General features: G+C 40.8%; 1 protein-coding gene across 5 annotated transcripts in view; it reads left to right on the plus strand.

Moving 5' to 3' along the window:
• Positions 1–24673, plus strand: part of slc25a22a (solute carrier family 25 member 22a) — a 165476-nt gene extending 140803 nt beyond the window's left edge. For all 5 annotated transcript variants that reach the window (XM_068046031.1, XM_068046035.1, XM_068046033.1 and 2 more), the window contains 2 exons: positions 6584–6659; positions 14670–24673. In XM_068046031.1, the coding sequence (XP_067902132.1) occupies positions 6584–6659; positions 14670–14823 (230 nt within the window). In that variant the 3' untranslated portion in view covers positions 14824–24673. The remainder of the gene's footprint in view (positions 1–6583; positions 6660–14669) is intronic.
• Positions 24674–27252: the final 2579 nt, after the last annotated feature.

A 27252-nucleotide genomic window follows, 5' to 3' on the forward strand; every position in this document is an offset into this window, starting at 1 on the left:
TCGCCTGTGCATGCGCAAACTGGTCCTGGCAATCCGGACCGCAGCGCATGCGCAGAGGGCCCGAGACCATGTGCGCACCGCGGCGCATTCTGATGACGTAGCGTTGTCATCAATCACTTTGTTTCAAGAAAGGAGGTAGAGAGACAACAGGGAACTGCAGGCCGGTTAGCCTAACATCAGTCGTTGGGAAGATGCTGGAAACTATTATTAAAGAAGTCTTAACATTGCACTTGGAAAAGCATAGTCTGATCAAAACAAGTCAGCTTGGTTTTACTAAAGGGCAATCCTGTTTGACAAATTTATTAGAGTTTTTTGAGGATGTAACTAGTAGGGTAGATAAAGGGGAATCAGTAGATGTAGTATACCTGGATTTCCAAAAGGTATTCGAAAAGGTGCCATATAAAAGATTAATAGGCAAGTTAAGGGCTCATGGTGTTGGAGGTAATATATTAACGTGATAGAGGATTGGTTAACAGACAGGAAGCAGAGAGTGGGCATAAATGAGGCATTTTCAAGTTGACAGGCAGTGAATAGTGTGGGGCCTCAGCTATTTACACTCTATCGGCACAGTGGCTAGCACCGCAGCCTCACAGCTCCAGCGACCCAGGTTCAATTCTGGGTACTGCCTGTGTGGAGTTTGCAAGTTCTCCCTGTGTCTGCGTGGGTTTCCTCCGGGTGCTCCGGTTTCCTCCCACATGCCAAAGACTTGCAGGTTGATAGGTAAATTGGCCATTATAAATTGTCCCTAGTATAGGTAGGTGGTAGGGAAATATAGGGACAGGTGGGGATGTGGTAGGAATATGGGATTAGTGTAGGATTAGTATAAATGGGTGGTTGATGGTCGGCACAGACTCGGTGGGCCGAAGGGCCTGTTTCAGTGCTGTATCTCTAAACTCTAAACTAAACTATATTAATGACTTGGATGAAGAGACAGAGTAGTGTATCTAAGTTTGTTAATGATACAAAGCTCGTTGGAAAGTTAAGCTGCAGGGAGGACATAGGCTGCAAAGAGATATAGACAGGCTAAGTGAGTGGACAACAAGATGGCAAATGGAGTATAATGTAGGGAAGTGTGAAGTTCACTTTGGTCATAAAAATAGAAAATAATTTTTTTTAGAAAGTGTGAAACTGGTAAGTGTTGATGTTCAGAGAGACTTGGAGGTACTCGTACAAGGAACGCACAAAGTTAACATGCAGGTGCAGAAGCTATTAGGAAGGCAAATGGCATGTTGGCCTTTATTGTAAAAGGATTGGAGTACAGGAATAAAGAAGTCTTACTAAAACTGTGCAGGACTTTGGTGAGACCGCACGTGGAATACTGTGTGCAGTTTTGGTCTCCACATTTAAGAAAAGATATACTTGCACTGGAAGCGGTATAGCAAAGATTTAATAAATTGGCCCCTGGGATGAGGGGGTTGTCCTATGACGAGGATGAGTAAATTGGGCCAATATTCTCTGGAGTTGAGAAGAATGAGGCGATCTAATTGAGACATACAAGATTCTGAAAGGGCTTGATAGGGTAGAAGCTGAGTGATCGTTTCCACTGGTCGGGGAATCTAGAATGTGGGGACACAGTCTCAGGATAAGGGGCCAATCATTCAGGGCTGAGATAAGAAGAAATTGCTACACTCAGAGTTGTGAATCTTTGGAATTCTCTACCCCAGAGGGTTGTGGATGCTCCATCATTGAATACATTTAAGGCTGGGATAGATAGATTCTTGGTCTCAAAGGGAATCGAGGGATATGGGGAGTGGGCAGGAAAGTGGAATTGAAGCCCAAGATCAACCATGATCATATTGAATGGTGGAGCAGGCTCGATGGGCTATTTGGTCTACATCTGCTCCTACTTCTTGTGTTCTTGTGTATATGTGAGTGAGAGTGTAAAAATGGAACTTTAATATTTCAATCTGTGTGTTTATGCATTACTTCATTACTGGTTAAGACTTGTTTTATAATCTGTTAATTTTGTTTATTAAAGAAATCTGGTTGGTGTGTTTTCTTCTGGGATAAAATTAGTGTCTGTGATTGAATAATTGGCAAGTGGGAAAAATTTTAAATCTATGTTGTGACCTGTGGAGAAGTGAAACTAGAATAAACAGTGCACTCCTCTTGCCTCTGTCGTAACACTACTAAAAGAATAATTTCTCTCTCATCAGTCCGGACTGCGTTTGAACCTGTGTTCCAGAGATCTAGAACAGTGTACTAACCCACTCTACCACCCCCAGTCCCTGCCTAATGCTGCTGTTCTGTTCCCTCCCAACAGGAATAAAATCTTGTCTGAAATATGACTGTACCTCAGAGCAAAGATTTTTTTTTTTCAGTCAAGAGATCTAAGTGATAGTGCCAGATTCCACCAAGGTTGAAAAGAGTAGAAGAACAGATCAGACAAATCAGGAAATAGTGATTAGGTGATGTTGGGTTAAGTGAGACAAGCCTGTACATCATGGGAAAGAGGGAAAATTGTTGGATGTAATAAGTTCCACCATTTTAAGATCCTGGAAAAGAATAAAATAAATAAGGAGAGAGTAATTTGTGGACATTTGATCCTGGTTTGTTTCAGTTCTAGCCAGCAAATAATCTTGGAGATGTACTGGATTATTCTTGTGGTTAATTATTAGCCATGAGCAGATAATCAGGACTGCCCAATGGACTGTGTGGAGATTGAATGCACTTTAAACCTTTCAAGAACAGAAAGTTCCATTCATTGGAATGCCTGAGAGCAATAAAAGTTTGATCAGTAAGTAAAACTTATGGCTGGGCAAGATGCAAGTCAGGATCATATTTACTTTGTTTTTTATGTCTCTGTTATTATAATTGCCAATTTAAAAAAACTCTGACCCAAACAACACTGACATCCCCAGCATCACTCGCCAGGTGAGGCGGGTGGTCTCGGGCTTCCCTCTCGCCCCTTCTCTTGTTTGATCGCAACAGGGTTTTTTCCTTTTTAAAAACAGTGGTTATGCTTACCAACTCAGTGAGTCTTTTATCCTTCCTCTAATATGATTGCAAAGAACCAATCAGACAGGTTTTTTGAGTTTAATCAAGAAAGAGGCAAGTTTATTACACTTAACACTGTAACCCAATTTAAAATACTAAAAATATGTTATACATTCCCGCGCACATTCACACAAGAGTCACACACATACACAAATAGATTACAGAGGGAAACAGATTTTGTGGTTGGATTAAAGTTCAGAATAAATGGAACTTAAATGCAGTCTGTAAGTCCTTGGTTGAAGCTGTAGCCTTGAAGTCTTCACTGGTCCAAGTGCACTGTGGTTGGCTTGCTTTGCTCAGGGCTTCTGAAGGCAGAATTGGTTGTTGATTCTCTTCCCCTGGTTGCTGGCTGTAGCAGTTTCTGAGCTTGGAGGAGGTCTCCCAGTGGCAGCCAGTTCTTTTCTTGGTATTTTCTGGGAAGAGAGAGAAAGAGAGACATGGGGAGCAGCTGCCGTCTTCGCTGCTATACCCTCAGTTACTGTCTGTCTGCTGTCTGTCTCACAAAACTATAGTTTTCTCAGATGAGCCAACATTCATGTGGATCTATCAATCCCCCTTGTTTGCAATGAGGTTTTTTCTGCAATCTTCTAATGAAATTCAAGGTGCTACATGCCCCAGGTGTCCATCCACAATTGGAGGGGGTTGGTTCTTTCAAAGTCAGTGGGTGGGAATGGCCTTGACGGCCATGCTGATAAAGCCATTCTAGGTAATTCAATCACTTGGGGCAAGCCATTGTTCTGGCTGAGCTTCTGTTAGACTATTGTCTCCAGTCCAATCTCCTGGTGTTTCAAATGTAAGTTGCAGTGGCCAACGTGGCTGCTAGTTTTCTTAAAAGTTAATTTGTAGGATTTTTTCCATTAAAAGTCTACGGTGAGTTTTCAACAGATGAAATTAATATGTCCCATTTGGCATATAGGATTTTCCTGACAATAGCTAATTGAACACAGACAGGGACCTTGCTGGTTGACATGCCTTCACACCACACCAGTCCTCTAATTTTAACCAACGAGGCTTGCGTTATACAATTTTGACTCTGTTGAGAGTGCTCTGGAATGTATCTGGTCTGCCAGGGAGTGCCTAATGCTGCTACTAAGCATCAAGAGTCATTTGTCCCATAGTCAGAATTGTCATTCTTCACCTTGAAGGCAGAATTAACCCCTGCCATCCAAAAATTTTACATGCCATTTCACTATTTTAAAAAAAATTACATGGCACTAAAAGCTGCTGTTCGCCCTTAGATACCGTTACTGAAGAACCCATTAACGTTTCTGGCTCCTCCATAGAATTTTTCTTAAGTATTGAAGCTGCAAATCTACCATATTAAATTCTGTTCTACCATGAGCAAATAGAACACGACAGTGTACTAATGTTTTTGAGTTTCCAGCTTTTTTCGAACAGTGTGCTTTTTTGAAGCTGCTCGTCAGCTTTTCCCTCCCTCATTGGATTCCTCTTTCCTTTTCCAAGCAGATGATCTCTTTTCTCCTCTGGACATTTTCCTCAGAAAAGCCTAATTTGAAAAATAGAAGTTCATTCAGTTCTGTATCTTCTGATGTTTTGGTGCTAGTAAATGAGATTTTTGATTAAGTTTTTAATAGCTGGAACTGAAGCATCAGAGCTGAAGCCACTCCCCTGCCTCTCTTCTGAGCACATTGGGTTTGAGATTTGGCAAAAGTCAGTAACCCAGCTCCATGCAATTAACTTGCATGGTAACTAGAGTAAATCACAGCCTGATGTATTGTGTGGCCCTTTTATAAGGATGTGGCATCGATGAGTAATTACCCTTTGATGAGTAATTCTAGGAAATTTGGAATGCTGTGGACAGTTTGAACACCAGCCAGTGTAAATTGTGGTTTATATACAGGCTAAACTTTTACATTTCCTGTTTTCTTGGGCAGTGAGAGTTTTCATTTCAGCCGTAGCCCTTGACCAGAATCTGAAGATATTACAAACGAGAAGCTTATAAAAAAAAAAGAACAGATTGAGAGAGCAGGAGAAAAAACACATGTACAAGAAAAGAGAGAGAATGAGCTGTAAGCAAGTTATTACAGAACAGGGGATGCTTAACTTGCAGACATGATAGTATTGCAAGACAAAAGGAAGCACGGTAAGAGAAAATAAAGAAATAAAAGATGTGTATGGGACGCAGAGAATGCATGAATACTTAAAGCAAGTTAGCTAAAGTGGAGAGGGGAGCATAAAAACCTGGCAAAGCGGAGTGGCCCAAGATTCTGGTGGAACAAAAAGCAGGTGAACACCAGGGGCTGAATTTTACAGCCCCGCTGACATCTAGGGTCGTGGAGGGGGCGGATGGAAAATGCCCGGCCCCATGCAAGGCCTTGTGGCGGCCCCCGCCCCAACCACTCAGCGACGGGAACCAAATCTAAATATTTAAATAAATGTAAATTAATGAATAAATGTCCCACCCGCTCCCGCCGTCCGTCCCCCTTCAATATTGGTGCCAGTGGTCAGCACTGCTGCGCCTTCGGATCTCTGTTCGGAGATCTGAGGTGGGACACTGGTGGGAGGGAGAAGCAGTTAAGTTTCTCTGTGCGGGAGTGCAGGAGAAATGGGGTCAAACTCATCCGATTGATTTAGGGGATGGTGGGAAATGGTAAAGTGCATTGTTTGTGAACTTTTGGGGGGTGGGGGGGAAGATCAGGTGCACAAGGTAAGTATTTTGGGGGGTGGGGCGGAGAGGGCAAGGAATGAATTATATAATTATTGGGGGGTTGGTGGGAGAGGGACTAGAAACATTAGTTTAATTTTTCCAAATCAACTTCAAATCACTCTTTAAATATTACAATTGTAACGTTAGGGCTCAAAGCCTTTTAAAAATGGCATCGCCGCCTGCGCAGTGGCGCACGACGCCTTTGCTGGAGGGGGGGTGGGGGGGTGCGGTTCGCCCTGACCATTTAAATATCGTGGTGGCTCTGCGACGTGCGGACCACCATTTTTGAAGGTCAGCAAGCTTATAAAATCCAGCCCTAGTGTGCAGACCACCCTGTACCGATGGAAAAGGAATTCCCACCCAACCACCCGCTCCTTCCCCCATGCTTGGAAGTACGGGTGTAGCTATCCTGCTGCTAGAGAGAAAATGGGCAGTGTGATTAAAATCTGAAGTTGTTGAATTCAGCATTCAGAACATACAGTGAAAAGGTGCCCAGTAGAAAACAGTGTTTTTAATGAGATTGCAGGGCTTCAATCCACGAACTGCTCTCAAGTGAGCTGATCCCAGCAGGACAGCAGTAGGGACATTACAGTTGACTGCAGTGCATCGAGGCTACAGAAGAGAAAATCATCCAGTATTCCTTGTCATGATCACTATTTTGTGAATCCGCTAGAAAGTCAGAGTTTGTCAATATTTAATCAGGATGTAATGAGACTCCGCTGTGATCATCAACCTTCCACTGTTCAGTGTCTGGATTCGCACATCAAGAGCGGCCACTTGGGTGAGGTGCTGTTTAAGGGCAGTCTGCATTCCCGGAACTGTGCACCAATGTGAGAAATCGTGCTGAAGCTAATTTGGTACCTACAGTAATTTGCTATTACAATAAGAACTTTTTCCTTTTTTTTTCTTCCTCGTCAGTAATAAAGACAAGACTTCAATCTCTTCAAAGAGGAGTTAATGAAGACTCATACTCAGGAATAGTAGACTGCACCAGGTAATAGTTCAAGATGTATATTTTCCTAATCACAACCTCTTGCATTTATATCATGTCTTTAACATAGAAAAGCACCCCACAGGACGTTACAGGGGTGTGTGAAAAACTGGTGCCAGGGTGAAGGAGCAGTTAGGATGGATGATGTAGAACTTGGTCACTGGTGGGTTTTAAGGAGGATTTTAGAGGAGGAGAGGGGATTAGAGAAGGAATTTACATTGGGACCTAGATGGCTGATGGCACAGATACCGAAGAGCAGAGGGGTGCATAATATACAGGAATCATCAAAATGCATATGGAGGGTGGGTGGGAGCTTTTAGGGTTTAGAGATGAGGAGTGGGTGAGGGCATCAAGGGATTTAAACAGAATTTCAAATTTAAGGCTTTGTGGGACCAGGATGGAGGTAATGATGAGAGGGATGATGAATGAGTATGACATATGGTATGGGATAGAATCTGGTGCTGCAGAGATTTGAATGAACTGAAGTTTGTGGAGGCTTGGAGGCCAGCAAGGAGAGCATTGGAGTAATCCAGTCTGGTGACAAATTCTCAAATGACCTGAAGTAGGAGCAGAAGCAAATGATATTAATCATGTAAGTTGTGATTAATATTTTGATACTGCAGTTTCCAACTCAGTTTAGGGTGTGTGGCTGTAAACTAGAATCTGAAGGTAACAGCAGGATATTTGTATTTATTAAAAGTTGAAGATATTACTTTCTACAGAGTTACTTTTACAAACCAAGTTTACTTCTTAGCATGAAATCTGTACTTGGGCTAATTTGCTTGAAGATTGACATCAGCAGGAGACCAATGCCTGTTGACAGTCTCTGATATAAGGATTTGGGGTCAGTGAGCATAAGATAATGTTTTACTAAAATGATCAAGTCATCATTATTACAAAATATTTTGTTATTCAGTAACTCCATTGTTAATTATAACCAATATGCCTCCTTTTAGATAAAACTTGTATCACGTTCAAGATAATGATCCTGATTTAAAAGTTGATGAAAGTGAATTGAAAACCTTGTGAAATAATTGACATTGCATTGTCGATCTGACTTGCATGGGAAACTATATGGGTGTTTGTTGGGGCAATGCTACCAGTGACAGGCATAACGCCTGGGTTTGAGTGACTATGCCCTGTTGGTGTTTGAAACTTGCCATGGTCTGGCTGTGCATCAACCCTTACACAACTGCCATGGAGATACCAGCATTATTAATGCCAGGTCATCTGTTTACTGGTCATTGTATCTCCACTAAATCAGGTTTGAAATATATTGAGCTGCAGATAAAACATATTTTTGAACCAAAAATCAGGCTTTCAATTGAAAAGATCATATTCTGGGAACACCCACTGTGTGGAATCCCGAGTACAGGTGTAATATTAAGTAGTCCCCAATTGGTCTGCTTTATCTAGTTAATAGCACTTCTTCCTCTGAGATAGAAGGTTGAGGGTTCAGGCTTCACTGTGGACACAATGGAGACTGACATTTCAATGCTGTACTGAGTGTTGCAATAATGGAGCTGCTGTCTTTCTGATGAAGCATTAAACTGAGTTCCCATCTACCTATACAGATGAATATAATAGATTCCATGGCACAATTTGAAGAAAAGCCAGGGGAGATCTTTCAGTATCTGGGCCGACATTTATCCTTGATCCAGCACTACCAAGCAGGCTGACTGGTCACTTATCTCATTTGTGAAAATTAGTTACTGTGTTAGCAAGCTAACAGTGACTGAATGTCACGACTGAGAAACAGATTTGCACATCCTCAGAATGCGAAAGATGCATATAAATGCCAGTTGTTTAATTTGTAGTCAGACCAATACATCTTTCATCAACTCTGCTACACATTTTTATTTGTTTATTGAATGTGGGCATTGCTGAGCAGGCCAGCATTTATTGTCTATCTCTAATTGCCCTCGAGAAGGTGATGGCGAGCCGCCTTCTTGAACCGCTGCATATGATGTTGATAATCCCACAGTGCTGTTAGGTCATGAGTTACAGGATTTTGACCCAGTGATGATGAGGGAATAGGGACATATTTCCAAGTCTGGATAGTGTGGGACTTGAAGATGGTGGTGTTTCAGGTCAGAGACCTGAAACGTTAACTCTACTCCTCTCTCCACAGATGCTGCCAAACCTGCTGAGTATTTTCAGCACTTTCTGTTTTTATTTCAGATTTCCAACACCTACAGTATTTTGCTTTTAAATTATCCCGTTCTCTTTTGAAAGCCACAGTTGAATCAACCTCCACCACAATCTCAGACCGTACATTCCAGATCCGAACCACTTGCTACGTAAAAAAAATGTTTTTCCTCATGTCACAGTAGGTTCTTTTGTCATTCATCTTAAATCGGTGTCTTCTGCTTTCTCAACCTGCCCTGCCACTTTCAGTGACTTGTCCCCATATACCGCCGGGTCCCTCTGATCCTGCACCCCCTTTTAGAATTTTATCCTTTATTATATTGCCACTTCTCTTTCTCATTACTGAAATGTATCACATCACACTGCTCTGCATTAAATTTCATCTGTCCCGTGTCTGTCCACTCCACCAGCCTGTCTGTGTCCTCTTGAAGTCGCAATATATATAGTTCACTCCCAAGTTTTGTGTCATCCGCAAATATTGAAATATTGAAACCCAAGTCTAGGTCATTAATATAGATCAAGAAAACAGTGGTGCTAATATCGACCCACGGGGAACCCCACTATATACCTTTCTCCAGTTTGAAAAACCACCATTCACCGCCTCCTTCTGTTTCCTATCACTTGGCCAGCTTTGTATCCATGCTGCCAGTGTCCCTTTTGTTCCATGGACTTTAACTTTGCTGACAAGTTACGTGGCACTTTATCAAACACCTTTTGGAAGTCCATGTACACCATGTCAACATTACCCTCATCAACCCTCTCTCTTATGTCATCAAAAAGCTCAATAAAGTTAGTTAAACATGATTTGCCTAAAACAAATCTGTGCTGGCTTTTCTTAATTTATCCACAGTTGTCCAATTGACTCTTAATTTTGTCCTGGGCTATTATTTTTAAAAGCTTTCCCACCACTGAGGTTAATCTGACTGGCCTATAGTTGCTGGGCTTATCCTTGCATCTTTATTTGAACAAGAGTGTAATATTTGCAGTTCTCCAGTCCTCTGGCACCACCCCTATATCTAAGGAGGATTTGAAGATTATGGCCAGTGCCTCCACAATTTCCATCCTTGCTTCCTTCAGGATCCTTGGATAGATATGATCCGGCCCTGGTCACTTACCAACTTTAAATGCAGCCACCTTTTCTAATACCTCCTCTTTATCAATTTTAAGCCATCCAATGTCTCAACTACCTCCTGTTATGACTTTGGCAGCAGCATCTTCCTTGGTAAAAACTCATTTAGTACCTCAGCCATGCCCTCTGCCTCCATGCATATATCACCTTTTTAGTCCCTAATGACTCCTCTTCCTATCCTTTTGCAATTTATATGCCTATAGATGGATTTTTGGATTCCCTTTTATGTTAGCTGCCAGACTCTTCTCATACTCCCTCGTTGCTTCTCATTTCTATTTTCACTTCCCCTCTGAACTTCCTATATTTAGCCTGGTTCTCACTTGTATTATCAACCTGACATCTGTCATACACACCCTTCTTCTGCTTTATCTTACTCTCTATCTCTTTCATCAACCAGGGAGCTCTGGCCTTTTTTGTCATACCTTTCCCCCTTGTGGGAATGTACCTTAACTGATCTTAAACTTTCTCCTCTTTAAAGGCAGCCCATTGTTCTGTTACAGTTTTCTCTACCAATCTTTGATCCAATTTACCTGGGCCAGATCTGTTCTCTCCCTATTGAAATTGGCCTTTCCCAATTAATTATTTTTACCCTGAATTGTTCCTTGCCCTTTTTCATAGCTAACCTAAACGTTATGATATGATGATCACTGTCTCCAAAATGTTCCCTTACTACCACTTGACACTCTTCATTCCTCAGAACCAGATTCAGCAATACCTCCTTTCTTGTTGGGCTGGAAACATTCTGAGCTAGAAAAATCTCCTGAACACACTTCAGAAACTGTTCTCCCTCTCTGCCCTATACACTATTACTATTCCAATCTATATTAGGATATTTGAAGACCCCATTATAACTAGTCTAGTTTTTGCACCTCTCTCATTTCCTTGCAAATTTGTTCCTCTAATTGGTGGCCTATAGAATATATCCAGTCGTGTAATGGTACCTTTATTGTTTCTTAACTCTAACCAAATAGATTCTATCCTTGACCCCTTGAGAACATCCTCTCCAGCACTTTAATATTCTCAATCAATACTGCCACCCCTCCTCCTTTCTTTTCTGAACACCTTGTACCCAGGGATATTTAGTCCCCAGTCCTTCCCTTTTTTTAAGCCAGGTGTCCATCATTGCCACCTCATCATATTCCCATGTGACTATCTGTGCCTGCAGCTCGGCAACCTTACTTACCATACTCCATGTGTTCACATATATGCACAGGAAACTGAATTTAGATTTTATTTCATTTTCTCTCACTTTGACCCCATCCCTTATTATTTGTTGCTATCTGTCTCCTCCCACTTTGTGCAACTTGTGTTTCCTCTCTAATGTTACCTCCTGGTACTCAGTCCTCTGCCAAGTTAGTTTAAACCCTCCCCAATAACACTAACAAACTGCCCCTCAAGGACGTTGGTCCCTGCTCTGTTCAGGTGCATTCTGTCCAACCTGTACAGGTCCCATCTCCACCAGGACTGGTTCCAATGTCCCAGGAATCTAATGCCCTCCCTCCTACACCATCTGTCCAGCGATGCAGTCATCTGATCTATCATCTTATTTGTATACTCTGGCTGAACTCCCGAGAGGAGCCATCATTCTCTCCAGTATTCAGAACTGAATATTGGCTGGAGAGTGAGCTATACTCAGGGGACTCTTGCACTACCTGCCTGATCTTCCTTGACTGTCTGGTGGTCACCCATTCCCTCTCTGCCTGCACTCCCTTAAGCTGCAGAGTGACCATATCCAGAAACATGCTATCCATGAAACACAGCCTCGCGGATGCACCGCAGTGATGCCAGCTACCACTCAAGCGCTGAAACACGGAGCTCGAGTTGCACCAGCTGACGATACTTCATGCACATGTGGTTGTCCAGGACACGATAAGTGTCCTGGAGTTCCCACATGGAGCAGATGTGCACTCCATGGCACTGAGTTGACCTGCCATATCTCTATTTATTAGACTATTAAGTTTATTTCTGTCAAGTCATTTAAGACTTAAATAAATCAACACTTAGCAGCTTCTCACCAATCAACTGCTTCCTTTGAGTTGATGTCTCGTTATTTTATAGGGAGTTAACTTAAATGTCTTACTTAACTGTTACTGTCTATATTTTTCATGTTAATTTACTGAAAAATTCAGAACTATTTAATGTTACTATCCCTTGTTATTTAATTTTAACTATCTTTTGGATCTGATTCACTAATTAAACACTGATTGTAATTATATAATAAATTATCGAATTGGCTTTAGTTTTATACTAATTAATTGATCTAGTCTTTACTTGCAGTTGATTAATTAAAATTAAAATTAATTGCTTACCAGTATATTCATTCCGCAGGATTCCTAGTTCTCTGGCGTCACTCTGCAATTTTTCTTTTCCCTCCCATTCAGTTCAGACTTACAGCCTGATCACTGTGCCCTCTGCTCTGAACCCTGGACCTCTCCTTTTGTGCTGCTCTGCTCTGATCCCTGGGCCTGTCCTTTTGTGCTGCTTTTTTTTTTGTAGCTTATTTTTTATTCTTCACTGGATGTGGCATCACTGGCAAAGCCAGCATCTATTGCCCAATCCTAATTGCCCTTGAGTAGGTGGTGGCGAGCTGCCACTTTGAACCGCTGATGTCTGTGTGGTATGGGTACATTCGCTGGTTGGGAGTTCCAGGACTTTGACCCATTGATGATGAAGGAACAGCGCTGTATTTCCAAGTCAGGATGGTGTATGACTTGGAGGGGAACTTGCATATAATGGTCCCATGCATCTGCTGTTTTGTTGTTCTTTGCGACATTTCAGAGGGCAGATGAAGAGTCAGCCACATTGCTGCCCTTGTTCCGGAGTCATACATAGGCCAGACCTAGTTAGGATGGTAGATATTCTTCCCAAAAGGATAATTAGTAAATCTGATGAGTTTTTACAACATTATGGTAGTTTCATGGTGACCATTGCTGATATTAGCTTTTATTCGAGATTTATTTAATTATCTGAATTTAATTTCCACAGCTGCTATGGTGGGATTTGAACTTATATCTCCAGGTCACTAGTCCAGGCCTCTGGATTACTGCAATGCTACCATACCCTATACAAATGGTTTCTGATATGTAAACGAGTTTAGTAAAGGGTTTGTTTTCAATTAGGTTCCATCTTAGTCTAAATGTTTTGATGGGAGAGGTTATAAATATCACCAGTGGGTCTTTTTAAAGTAACTGACTTCACTGCTCTGGGTTAGGCAGAGAAAATAGCTGGAAGGTTTTTGCCATCTGATTGCTGTCCACCAGCTGCTACTGGAAAGTGCTTGTTTGTGGATATCAGGAGAGGACTGGATCAGGCTGTGCTCTGATGCCTTTGTTACAACCACGTGAGAAAGGTGTCTAGGGGTCCCTCTCAGCCTTCACCTGGTCTTGCCGTAACAGGGTTTAATTTTAAACACAGCATGTTTTTAGCTCCCCCTTGGTGAATCCTTGTTCACCACTTTCCAATTATGAAGCAAAGAAACCAGCACAAACAGGCTTTCTTAGGTTTAAAGAAGAAAAGTTGAAATTTATTAAACTTAAACTGTCATTCAGTTAACGCCTATGGATACACGATGCGCCCATGCTAACATGCGATACACACATGCAAATGGAGACAAAAACGAGCAGAAGGAAAATAAAGTGGAAAAGTTTGAGGCAACATCTGAAGAGTTTTTGTTACGGTTCTTCAAGCTCATTAGCATTCTTGATTATAGGTAGATCTTGCTTTTTGTTGGAGCCTAGTATTCTTCTTAAACCTTGTTCGCTGTAGGAGACTTTTCTCTCTTGAGGTTCATGTGTCTTCAGTGGATTCAGAGGCTTGTGAGAAAGAGATGGGAGCAGACAGGAGAGATATTCTCAATCTAGGAGCGAACAGTCTTTGAGTTCAAACTTGTTTGTACAATTCAGAAAAACCCAGGCTGCCATGCAGGTTAATCATGTGACTAACTGGTCTGCCCCCGTCTTGGATTGTATCACCTTAGCAGTCTCTGGAATGCACCTGTTACACACACTACCTGGTGATCAAGGTCCATTGTAGGTTGAATGTGTCAGGGTCCTTTGTCCTTCCAATCACCATCTGTTAATACGCAAATGTCTTTTCCAGCCACGGCTGATCTGTTTAACAAGTCCTTTCTTCGCTCCGGTAACAGTTTAAAATTAATGTTCATGACAAAATTCATGTGCCTCATTTGTGGCAGGTGGGGGCCTAGCATAACACCCTCCATTGCCAAATAAATTGCCGATGCTGTGTAATCTTGCATGTGAATAATGGCTCCTTGGGTGAAATACTGGAAAGTACTCAACTCCCATGGATCTGTTCCTCAATGAGAAAATAGTGCCTTCTGCAAAGAAGGGAAAAATTAGGAATGTAAAAATTGCTGTGTAATATCCATGAACAAGAGTGCAGACAGCTAGCTTCCAAGTACACCACCATTGTTACTGTGAAAACTGACTTGAGGTAGTGCTTGAGTTGTGTTCTGTGTTCTCTTTCCAGTGTTGCTCTCTGACATTGTAGAGAAATACCAGGCCTCAGCTAGTGACTCCCAATGGAGATGTGTCTGCGATTGGGAACTTGATAGTGCCGAGGACCTCTTTGTAGAATGCGCTAGTGCTGCAGCACTTAGCCAACATGCTAATTTTGCATCAAGGTCATCTTGGTCCACGAGTAGACATGCTTGACCACTATCATGGCATTTGAAATTGTGAAGAGTACTGATTTCCTGTTGTATTTGCCCATTGTAGGAAAATCTGGAGAAATGAAGGCGCAAGAGCATTCCTGAAGGGGGCGTACTGCAGAGCCCTGGTTATTGCACCTCTCTTTGGCATTGCACAAGTTGTTTACTTCCTGGGAATAGCAGAGACCGTGTTAGAGATGCTTCCGAGCAGCCAATATTAACCCAGGTGGAGCATCTCTGCAAGACATCTGACCTGGTTTCACAGGGTGAAGTATGTCAGTTGAACAGCACAGTTTTTGGAGACTAAAATTCAAACCACCTTCCTCCTGCCTCATACCCCTACCCCCACCTTCATCACAGAAACAGAACTTTATTTTCCTTCTCCCAATTATTCCTAAAGACCGTCAGTATTTTTTGTTTGTTTTGTTTAAATTGTTAACACTAGGATGAAAATGCATCTGGACTCATCCAGCTACAGATATTATAAGAATTATTGTAATTCTGTAACTTTTATGTTGGTCAGTACTGACAGCAGGAATCTTTTAAAGGGATCATCCCTACAGAAAGCAGAAGGCCCCCTCATCCAGTCATTCCCATGTAAGATGTAGAAAGAACAATGTGGGGGCCTGAATGGAATTCCAATAGTAGAGCATTCATTAACTGGCTTGTTAATACTTTTTTTTTTAAATTCTGTGCCCAGGTGCTAGGTGTCTTTGTTTTTTTAAAGAAAAATAGTGCCGTCCATCATTACAGTACTGCCTTGAATATGGTTTTGTTGGAATAACATTTAATTTGGTCTTTTTACATCTAGGCGATGAAATTCATCTTAGGTGGGTACACAAATGGGTGGTACTGCATTGTCTGCCTGATACATGCCCTGCCTGAGGTTCTGTTCTGTTGACTTCAGTGGAATTGAATATGGGCAGGGCATTTAACAACCAGCTGATGTGATACCACCTGTCTTGTGTTCCCCCCAAGTCTAATTTCATACCTCACCCCACCAAGTGTCTGAGTCTCTATAGTTTTGAAAATGTAACTTGAGACAAAGCAAATTTAAAGTGAAATTGGGCATCACAAAATTTACATGTGTACAAAATAAAACCTGGAGAGATCAATAGTCAATAGCTGCTGGTGGCTGGGGACTGGCATCTTCAATGTATGAACTCTTCAATTGGCAAAGCTGAAACAGGAGATCGAGACACCTGGGACAGTGCTGAAGAAATCTTGGTGCAAGCAAGATAAGCGATGGTGATTAATTGAAATTATCTTGATTGGTTTTGAGCTGAATGAAGCATTGAAAGCACAACACTTAAATTCCAAATGGCTCCTGAATTGTGTTTACTTCAGCACTGCCGGCCTGCATTTGCAGCTGCATGATCTGCGTGGGGAGTTGATGGAGTTTCCCGCTGTACTGCACCAGTGCACTTTGAGCCAATGTCTTCTTATCACTGGCTCCCAGAGGCCAACTTTGGTGCCCGCGTGCTCCTGTTTGGACGGCTGGTTATTCCTCTTATGTTTCAACCCAGTATTCTAGGGAATGCTGCCTCGTGGCTTGAGAGTACCTGCCTCATCTGGTACTACGTTAACTCGCATGTGATATTAGAACAAGTAGCCATCAGCATGAATGGAATTATATATATGAAACGCAGGATATCAGCCTCTGGATTACAGGCAACTGCATTGTCACAGTACTCATGTCAATATACTTTAATCTTCAGTAAGACTCTTAATTCATGTAATCAAATTGCTTCCACTACCTTCCATCAACAGTGTCTGACCAGCCACCAGTAGATCATTCTTGTGTGATATAGTTCAAAATATTTTCTCCAGTACACCCTTTATTTGGAAAGACAAAATCTCCTTTTCACAGTTCAAGTGGATGTAGTGTGAAAATTTCAGTGGTCCACCATTAAACTTTACTAAAACCCTGGTGACGTTGAGGCAGTAAATCTCGATGATAAACAGCTAACAAACTGGTGAAACTTTGTTCTGAAAGTTTTGATATCTAAACTGTGAGTGAATTACTGCCTGGTAATCCATTGCCCAGACATCTGGTATCTTCTGTACATATATGTAAATTTTTGAGGGCTGATATGTTTTATGCTGCTGTAGACTGGAACTAGAGAGGAGGCTTTTGGATATACATGTCGTCATACATGCTGCTAATATTCAGTGGAAAGAAGAAACACGGGTACAATACACATAGGTTTAGCTTGGGAGAATTTTGTTTTTCTTAAATTAACAGAGTAATATTTTTGTAAAGGAGACCATTTCTTCAAACCCCTAAGCACCAATTCCTTTTACAACTATGTTTTTAAAATTTCTGATGTGATCCCTTAGGAATGCTGGAATGTAAAGTTCTGCTTTTTTACAATACTTCTTATACCTAGATTGTCAGTATTACTTGACCTCTGATTAACATGGCTCAAGAGGATTAATGTCCCCATCCTTTTGGAGGTGCTGAAAATTGTGTTTTAATTACCAATGAAATTGTATGCTTATAGGCTGCACAGGGATCTAAGATTTTGCTTTTATCTAAGATCAGTGTTGGTTGTCTGGAAGTATTGAGCACACTTGAGTTAAGGACTATTTGTTAAATGACTCATCTCTGGCAAAAGTTGCACTTGGAACTTGAGACATTCAAAGGTTCTTCCCATAAATGTGCAATATAGATAAAAAGAAAATCTGTGGGAGGACTGGGTCATGCATTGGGCTACACTGCTGCCTTATACCTCGGGTCATGAGTTCAAATTTAGTTCACACATCTCTGGTTTTATGAGCCCTATGTGAAATGAGCTTAGGCAATCTCTCAAAACTGCTAGTAATTGGCACTAAACTGCCAATCTTACTAAGATACGCTACAAGCTGATTGGTGTAGGAAGTGGGGCAATGTTATGTCGGAACAATACTCTTCAGGAGTTGTTAGAGCAGGGTACTTCATGTCCTGCCAACATCCTTCACCTTAATGAGCACAAGATAAACTGAATGCTTAAAATCTGAATCAAAAACAGCTAATGGAGGGAGATAAGCTAAATCCATCAGATGTTGATTGACCTGCCAAAAATTTCAGCATTTGCTATTTTTGTACACTACAGTGAAACTCCATTATAATGAAACACTTCAATAGACCCTGTAGGGTTACCAGACTATGATTCGGATGTGTATAAAGGATTGGTAGACAAATTTCACCCAGTATCCTAGATTGTACTCGATCACTTAGTTCCTCCCTAGGCCAGTCAGACAATGAAAATCTGACTTTTTCTTTGCCTTAATTCCTGTTTTGGAGTATTGGGATATTGCGGACAACATATGGGTGCCTTGAAAATCTTGTAATTGTTGGAATTACAAGTTTCCAGATTGCAGCCATATTTCCCCAAGGAACTAATGGAAGTGAAAAAATGGTTGGTGGTATAATGGAACTGTGCACACTGAATTAAAATTAAATATACGTAGGCGAAAGCTGATTCATGTGCCATAAACCCAGTTGTATGAAATTGCAATCCCTGGGCAAGAATATTTAGATATAGTTCACATATTTGCTATTCTGAGCTCTGTGTCTCCCCTAACTTCCTTTTGCTTGAAGGGCAGATGAGTAAACTGTGCATTCAGAGGACCAGATTGAATCAACTATGCACTTGTAAAACCTTGCGGTCTTTCCTTTACCCCAACCTCAACCCATATTGCTTATATCTTCCTTATCGGTGCTCTCACTTAGGACCATTTTAATTGCTGAGTGTTGCAGAGTTAAATGTGGCCGTTACATCACTGTGTGTCCAACAGGTGAGTTATATAATCTTAGTTACTGCATTTGTGAGAACTGTGCCCTTGTTTTGTAAAGCAGCATGAGGTGGGAGCAATCCATAATTCTGTTTTCATGACAGAATTTGTTTTCCAGATCGGTTCTTTTAACTGCTTGCTAATACCATTTTAGTTAATCTATTAATAATACATATTAGAATATCACAAGTGTAAAGTGTTGCTAATTTTATATCTAATATATTCTATGCTGCTTAATTCCCCTAGAATTATTCAGAAAATACAGTATTTCCTTGAGAAAGTGCTACTTTACATGATTCTGTTGATGGAATTACATTTTTTTTGTTTTCTCCTGTTTCACTTTAAAAGGAAAAGCAGCTCAGTGGTGGGAATGAATTCAGTGGTTAACAGGAATGTTTCTGCAATGAAGACAGTTTAGTGATGTTTTACTGTATTCATTCTCTCACGGTTGGTTTGGGTATAGCGAGTCAGCATAAGTGCAGGATCCTTCAGCTCGCTAATAGTAGCAGCTTTGATTATTAGGAGCAGTGAAAGAATAGAATTTGAGGTTCGAATTATTGGATAGATTGGGCCTATATTCCTTAGAGTTTAGAAGAATGAGATGTGATCTCATTGAAACATATAAAATTCTTAAGGGGTTTGACAGGGTAGATACTGAGAGGATCTTTTCCCCCAGCTGAGGAGCCTGAAACTAGGTTTCATAGTCTCAGAGGCCGGCTATTTATGACTGAGATGAGAAATTTCTTCACTCAAAGGGATGTGAATCTTTGGACCTCTCTACCCCGGAGGACTGTAGATGTTCAGTCGTTGAGTATATTCAAGACCAACATTGATAGATTTTTGGATACTAAGGAAATCAAGGGATATGGGGATAGTGTAGGAAGATGGAGTTGAGGTCCAAGATCAGCCACTATCTTATTGAAAGGTGGAGCAAGCTTGAATGACCAAATGGCCCACTGCTGATCCTATTTCTTATGCTCTTATGGAAAATTGAATTCTAAATCTGAAGTAGAAGTTTGCCTGGCATTGTCTCAATGCTATGATTTGTTCTTATCCATGTCCTCCTATAATTGGGTATAATAGGGGCATCAAAGATAATTGCATTGAATACCCGCACCGAAACCGGTCACTTGGCCTAACTGGCCAGTGCCAGTGTTTATACACCACACTAGCCACCTCCTACTCTAATTATCTCTTCTAGCCCTGTCCCATATCCCTCGATTCCCCTGCCCTCGTGGATGCATCAAACCTTCCCTTAAATCTATCAATATCTCTTTCAACCACTCCATGTGGCAGTGAGTTCCACATTCACCACTCTGAGTAAAGTAATTCCTCCTAAATTCTTTGTTTGATCTGTTAGTAGCTAGCTTGTATTTATGCCCTTTTTGTTCTGGATTCACCCACAAGTGGAAACAATTTTACTTGTGTTATCCACAAAGAACAAGACTTTTTTTTTATGAAGAGGAATACTGTGTTCTGCCTATATTTCGTTTATTTCCTTGTGTCATAGTTTATTGAGAATAATTGTCATGTTTAGGTTATGTATTTGAAAGGCCCCAAACTTTACCTTGACCATAGACGCATCCTTCCATTCATTGTCATTTACAGTGCTACCCTGAATTTGTCCACACAACCTCACAGTTTACACAAATTCAATGGGGGCAGTTTTAACTTACAGTGGATTACAGGGACAGGGCAAATGCAAAACACACTCACAGGCCCAAATATGAGGCACAGGATAGTTAAACTCCAGGCCTTATCTGCATGTCATTGATCAACTGCCTTCCCAAAATTGAGGAAAAGCAGCAGCTGGCCAGCAAGCGGGAGTGTAAGTTTGAGCAGCTGGAGGCAAGCTCCAATTGGAAGGCTCGCCGACAACCAGGGAACAGTGTTTCAGGAGGGTCTTGCAGGATTCCAATGGTAAGGCTGAACACTCCATGTAAAAGGCCCTTCCACCTAGTTTTCGCCAGGCAGGGTGGGATAAAATTACCCTCAATGTGTCACTGTCAGGCACATCTGCCACCTGCCACTTTGTGATCAATCACTAGTCCACACTAGCACTAGTGCTCTCTTTCCCTCTGTTAATCATAATCAATTGCTGCCTTTTTCTCTCTCCTGACAGACCTGTCATTAAGCAGCTCCATACACTTAATTTAAAAAAAAAAGTATTTATACTTTTCCATAAGCACCAGTTTAAGGAGACTTGTGCAATAATACTTGCCCAACGGCAATTTTGAGCATGCCGTGTACCCCATCAAGTTGCAGACTTGAGACCTGACACTTGCCTCAGTCCCATTGTCAGATGGCAACACATCCAGTCGAGACATGAGCATCAGTCAACTATCTCATTGACCTGTTCTGCTCAAGTAATTATCTGTGATAGTGTGCAGCAGAGGATTAAACTTCTGCTATGCCTAATTTACAATAAAATTTTAAGGCAGAGCAATAAAGAACTTTAAATCACTACTTTTGATAGCACCAAGGATTCAGACACATCCATGATTGAGGGTGTCTCCATGAGGAAATGCTGGGTGATGGCCCTTACCTTAAGCTCACGATAGATTTTGTTTAATTTTAAATGACAGAGGGAAACAGCTGTAATTTGCTGCTGCTAAGGAGAATCGGAATAATGGTTACTCCACTGTCAGTGGGATCAGATCTGACACCTCATTGGCCCTGAACCCTCAAGGGTTGCATACAAATTTGCACGTACATCTTTCTGCCTTTGTTCTCTAATTCCTGACTCCGGCAGCATCCTAAGCAATTGGGCAATAAACTGTCATGTAGAGATAGATGAAAAAACGAGTACAATGAGAACTACTGGTGATGGACAGGTGGGTCATATGCAGCCTCTGAACTATGAAACCCACCAATGATTTTTTTAAAAATTCATTCATGGACGTGGACCTCTCTGGAAAAGCCAGCATTTATTGTCCATCCTTAATTTGCCCTTGCGAGCCACCACCTAGAATAGAACTAAGTGGTTTGCTCACCCATTTCAGAGGACAGTTAAGAGTCAACCACATTGGTGTGGATCTGGAATCAAATATAGGCCAGACCAGGTAAGGACGGCAGAGTTCCTTCCCTAAAGGACATTAGGAACCAAATGTGCATTTACTTCAGTCTGGTAGTTTCATGGTCACCTTTACTGATACTAGCTTTTTGTTCCAAGTTTTCTTAATTCTTCAAATAGAATACAATGCATTTAGCCCTGCCCAATTTATGTCTAAACCCTGCTGCATTTTGTTGCAATTAGAGGAATGAAGGCCCCTTGAATTATATTTGTGCTTTAAAATTGTTTATCCTTTTAGTAGGTCAATTGTTTATCCTTCTCAGATATTCTCTGTTGACCCATGATCAACACTCTGAGCATTAGGTCTGAATTCAGAGTTACAGTTTTCACTTCTCCTAATCTCAGTTACAATCATTGTCAGTTGCTGCACTTATGTGGAGGAGAGACACGGAGCATGATTAAAAGACTGCCAATTTTGTTCCTTTTTTGAATCGACACAATTTGAAGGTGAGAAAAGTTGCTACATGAATTTTCTTGAGCAAAAACAGAAAAAAAAATCTGAATAATACATTCTACAACGAGCTGAAGTGAACAGATAGAAATATTAACTACACTTTCAGTACAGAATTTGGGAATCATGAGTCATAGTACTTACATTGTCTCTGTCTCTGTTATGAACGGAGCACTGAGCATCTTGCAGGTGGTAGAACTGTTACCAGGACTGATGTAAAGCTGGTCATACAGGGCAAGTTGGGAAAAGGATCAGTGGAGGGAAATTTTAGGTGTAGTGTTGTCTGAGAAATTAATATACTTTATGAACGTGAAGCTATTGATTGGTGACACTTGTGATGTTGGCTAGATTTTTTTCATTGCAGTTGTTTGAAAAGAAACCGCGTTGTGCATTGTTCAGTAATTCGTCATTCAGTTAATTCATATGCAAAATCTGTGTTTTCTATGCTAGTGCATTTCAATGTCATGAAAAATTAGTGTTGTAATTCTTCCGTTTACAGTTTAACAATCCATGTAGATCTTGTTTCATAAGATAATTCCATTTATTACAACACTACGTAATTGTGCAATATCCCTGAACTGAAGTAGCAGCAGTTTAAAGAGGGAGCTTAGTGATATTTATTTTGGCAGAAATGTTTTGTTTTGGGGGAAATGGTTGGTAAGTATCTCAGTGATGGTGACTTCACTACTTATATTTTCACTTCTGACTGTTTTAGATGCAGTGGTCATTAGCAAAGCCTGTTAAAGTCCTTGGTTGTTTTCAGATTTTTTTTTTCAGCTTGGTGCAACTGATAACACAGTCACCTCCTGGGTGGGAAGTTTGTGCGGTTGCATGCACATAATCTCAGGTGACATTTCAGTGTGGTAGTTGGGGAGTGCTACATTTTAAGGTGCTGTGTTTCAGCTGCAACATTAAACTGAGGCGGCCCCCTCTACCCCACATCGTTTGCTTGCCGCAGCGCTTTAGTTGACCGTTTAAAGACCCCATGATGCTATTTGAAGACCTGAAGGGCTTCCCCTGGTGTTGTGGCCAACATTCCTCCCTCAACCAAATTGCTTGATTGTTCATGTCATTATTTGTGTGACTTTGTAGGTGGAAAATGGCAGCCTACATAACGAGCCATTTCTCTGCCAAAAGTCATAAATTGCGTGAAGTGCTTTGTGAAGTTTTAATGTCCTAAGGTGCTATGTAAATGCAACTTTGTCTTTCACTTTGTAAATTCTCTGAACTGTTTGCAAATTATTTACAGAGAGGACAGTATATCATGAATGCAAAGGGAGGAGAAGAATGTTTGGTTCTTTATCCTCCATAATAGTGCTGGCAGTGGGTAGAATTGAGATTTGTATTAAGTGAGCAAAACTCTTAAAATTAGCGATAAACAGAATATTTAATCTGAACATTGAGGGGGGTTAAAATGGACAGTTTTTTTTTAAAATTACCATGGAGGGAGTTAATTGATTCATATTGTACCGTTATTCTGCAAGCAGATTAGCTGTCAATATAGTGACTTGAGTAGTGCAGAAATTTTGTTGGTGCGTGCAATTCCCTATTGTATTTCTCTGCAAACCTAAGAACTGGGCTGTTTGGGATTGAGGCAATTACCCGTAAGCCACCCTCAAGTTCGAAAGCAGACTCTCTACAGGTTAAATGAACTAACGTAAAAGTTTCCACAACATTTTAGTGATTTGCTGTTTTTAAACTTTAGGAGATAAATGCAAATTCAGTTATTTATTGCTGATCACAACTTAAAAGTGAATTCAGAATCTAAAGGCATACTTTCAAATGTTGACAACTAATTGTAAAGGTCCGTTGTTATAAAGTCCAAAATCCTGAGCTGACACCTCTTTAAAATTTGCAGCAAACAGGATGCCCTGTTCTGTCCGATGATGTCACAGATACAGGAAAGAGAAATAGAGGTAATACATCAAATGACATGATTAGAGGGATTAGTCAGTTTGGTCATTTGGGAGTGGACTGCATTTGACAATCTTGGAGTATAATTCAGGATCTGAATCATTTGGCCATTGTAACTTGAAGTATTTGTAGTTAGTTAGGAAAAAGGTTGACACTGATGGTTTAGATTAAAGATTTACTTCAGAGTTGAATAAATACTGGATAATATTTGAACAAAAGTTAATTTGAGATATTTAACAACACTGCATTGCTGAACACTAGCTCCTTTAATATGTACAATAGAGTGCAATTTGTAATTGTTAATTTATAAATGATGGAAATATGTGCTGAACAATTTGTGCAAGAATTTAGTTAAAATTATATTTGTGTATTTGCCCATTATTGCAGAATAATGGAGGTAATAGTTGACCTGCAAATCATGAAATCTACCATGTTTTAGTTCCTGCTGTAGTGAGAACAGCTCTCCTTACCACATTAATTGAAGTTTGTGATTTGCGAATGGCTTATTTTTGCGCTTATTGTTCTGAGCAGCACATGCTTTCCCCCCCACACTTTAGAATTTTCTTTTAATGGATGCTTAAAAAGAAAAATAGTATTTTTTTGAAGTCTATGAAAATGTGAAATGTTTTCCTCAGCAGTGGGTTGTTTAAATGCAATTGTAATTAAGATCCAAAGTTAATCTGTGATGTGTGTAATATTTGTGAATTACTGTTATTTGAAGTGAACCCCTGTATACTGTGTTCAATAGCTACTGCATAATGGCGCTGTTTAAATCTGTAAATGGACCTGTATCAAAAGAATCATTGAATTGTGTAATTTGTCATGTGGCAAAATAATAAAGGTTATTGAGACTGAAGCACTGAGTTGAATCAGTTTATGCCCTTTCTGTTTTTCCATTTCTTATTCCTGATGGATATTATGTCAGCTTGGTTCAATCAGTAGCACTCTGGCCTTTTGTGACAAAATATTGAAGTCCCATTCCACGTCTTCACATGTGAAATTAGACTGATCATTCAGTGCAGTTCTAAGGAAGTTCGACATTCAGAAAAAACAAAGTCTCTGTCTGTCTGTTCCACTGATGAGATGGACTTTAAGGATGCCATGGCACTACTCATACAGGTGCCATGCTTCAGGTGCAACATTAAAATGGCATCCACTCACTCCTCAACCCCCTATAGGAACAGCAGGGGAGTTTGGTAATAGACCAGTAGGCATAGCAGGGGAGTTTGAGACCAGTAGGCATAGCAGGGGAATTTAGTAAGAGTTATAGGGACAACTGCTATTGTACAGGACTTTGGTGAGACCACACCTGGAATATTGTGTACAGTTCTGGTCTCCATACCTAAGGAAGGATATAAGTGCCTTAGAAATGATGCAGCTAAGATTCACTAGGTTGATTCCTGGGATGAGAGGGTTATCCAGTGAGGTCATATTGAGTAGAATGGGCTTGTATTCTCTAGAGGTTAGAGGAATGAGAGGTGATATTGAAATATATAAAATTCTTAGTGGGCTTGATGGGGTAGGTGCTGAGAAACTGTCTCCCCTGGTTGGAGAGTCTAGAATTAGGAGTCATAGTCTCAGGATAAAGGGTCAGCCATTTAGGACTGAATTGTGGGGGGATTTCTTCACTAAGAGGGTTGTGAATCTTTAGAATTTTTTATTGCAGAGGACTGTGGATGTTCAGTCATTAATTATATTTAAAGCCAAGATTGATCTATTTTTGGATGCTAAGGGAATCGAGAGCTGTGGGGATTGGGTGAGAAAGTAGAGTTGAGATCAAAGATTTTTATTGAATGGCAGAGCAGGCTCAAGGGGCTGTATGGTGTACTCTTATTTCTTATGTTCTTGGTTTACACAAATGGGATATGCCCACGCATGTTAAAACTGTGACAATTTTGCAGAAGTGGCCAATCCTACAATTATGCAGTTGAAAAGCATCACAGGTAGTGCATGCAAATCAACTAGACATTGAACCATTGACGAGGCAAATCTCACTATGCTGTCAGTGTTACCAATATTTTTCTCAGTATCGCATCAGTGTGCATTTGCAATACAGATTGGGCCAGTACTGATTGTTTCCCTGATTCAGTCTGTTAAAACTTGTCAGCAAATCACAGTGATGAAACAGTCCATGCTTTGAATACCTAATTCTGTATAAAACCAGTAAAAACACACAAGGATGAAGAAACTAATTGGAACAATCTTAAGTTTCCAGTCCCCAGGTCTCTGAAGGCCAGGTACAGGGTTGAGAGCTCTTTGTTCTCAGTGGAATTGTTGGGGTATTCAGATGATGGGTGAGATGTAAAAATGCTTTTAAATGATACCAGTGTAAAGATTGTAATGTCACAAAAAATGAATCCATCTTTCATTGTGTAGCAATGTTTGCTTAATATTTACAGTCTATTCCCAGAATAAGAGGGACAGTGTGGGCACACATTGATTCCATGAAAAATACATGGAGTAGGTCCTGAATATTTTTTTAAAAAGCAGTGAAAAACTTCAGCTTCTCTATCTGTTCCAGGGAATTGAAGCTTCTCAATCCTTCTCCAATAACAGCAGCCACAGAACTATAGAAACATAGGAGCAGGAGTAGGCTATCCAACCCGTCTAGCCTGTTCTGTCATTCAGTTAGATCATGTTTGAACTGTACCTCAACTCCATTTACCTGCCTTTGCTCCAATATCCCTTGATCCCCTTATTTAACAAAAATTAATTGAACTCGACCTTGAAAGCTTCAACCGGCATAGCATCTATAGCTTTTTGGGGGAAGTAAGCTCAAGATTTTTACTACCCTTTGTGAGAAGGAGTGTTTCCTGATTTTAACCCAAATGACCTGGCTCTAATTTTAAGATTATGCATCTTTTGAATTTCTCTGCCAGATGAAATAGATTATCCTATTGCATTCCTTTGTCATATTAAATATGTCAGACAACCCCTGGGCCTTCCAAACCCCAGGGAATATAAGCCAAGCTTTTGCAACCTGTCCTCCTAATTGAACCCTCGAAGCCACAGTATCGTTCTGGTGAAATTGCACTGCATTCCTCCCAGGCTAATACAATCTTCGAGATGTGGCACCCTTAAAGTGAATGCAGTGCTCCAGATTGGGTCTGATCAAGGCTCTGTACAACTGAAACATCACTTCCTCCCTGTTGTATTCCAGCCCAGGTTAGTGCAACCATCCATCAACATCCTGATCCAACAGAGCTGGCAGAAAGAATGTTGATTGGCAAATCATCTGAAACATTGTAAACAAAATCATTGTGATTTAGGGAGAAAGGGCTGGATTTGAAGCAGTCAATGTGGGTCCAGACATCAGGCCAAAACGGTGAGGGGAACTTCAGCTGCATTTTACGGCACATAGGCAATTAACTGTCCAGTACTGGAGTCCCCGTTCCTTTAACAAGGTCCTGCCTCCAAGAGCTGCCGGTCAATCAG

Source organism: Heterodontus francisci, chromosome 14 (assembly GCF_036365525.1).
Source record: "Heterodontus francisci isolate sHetFra1 chromosome 14, sHetFra1.hap1, whole genome shotgun sequence".
Taxonomy (NCBI): Eukaryota; Metazoa; Chordata; class Chondrichthyes; order Heterodontiformes; family Heterodontidae; genus Heterodontus; species Heterodontus francisci.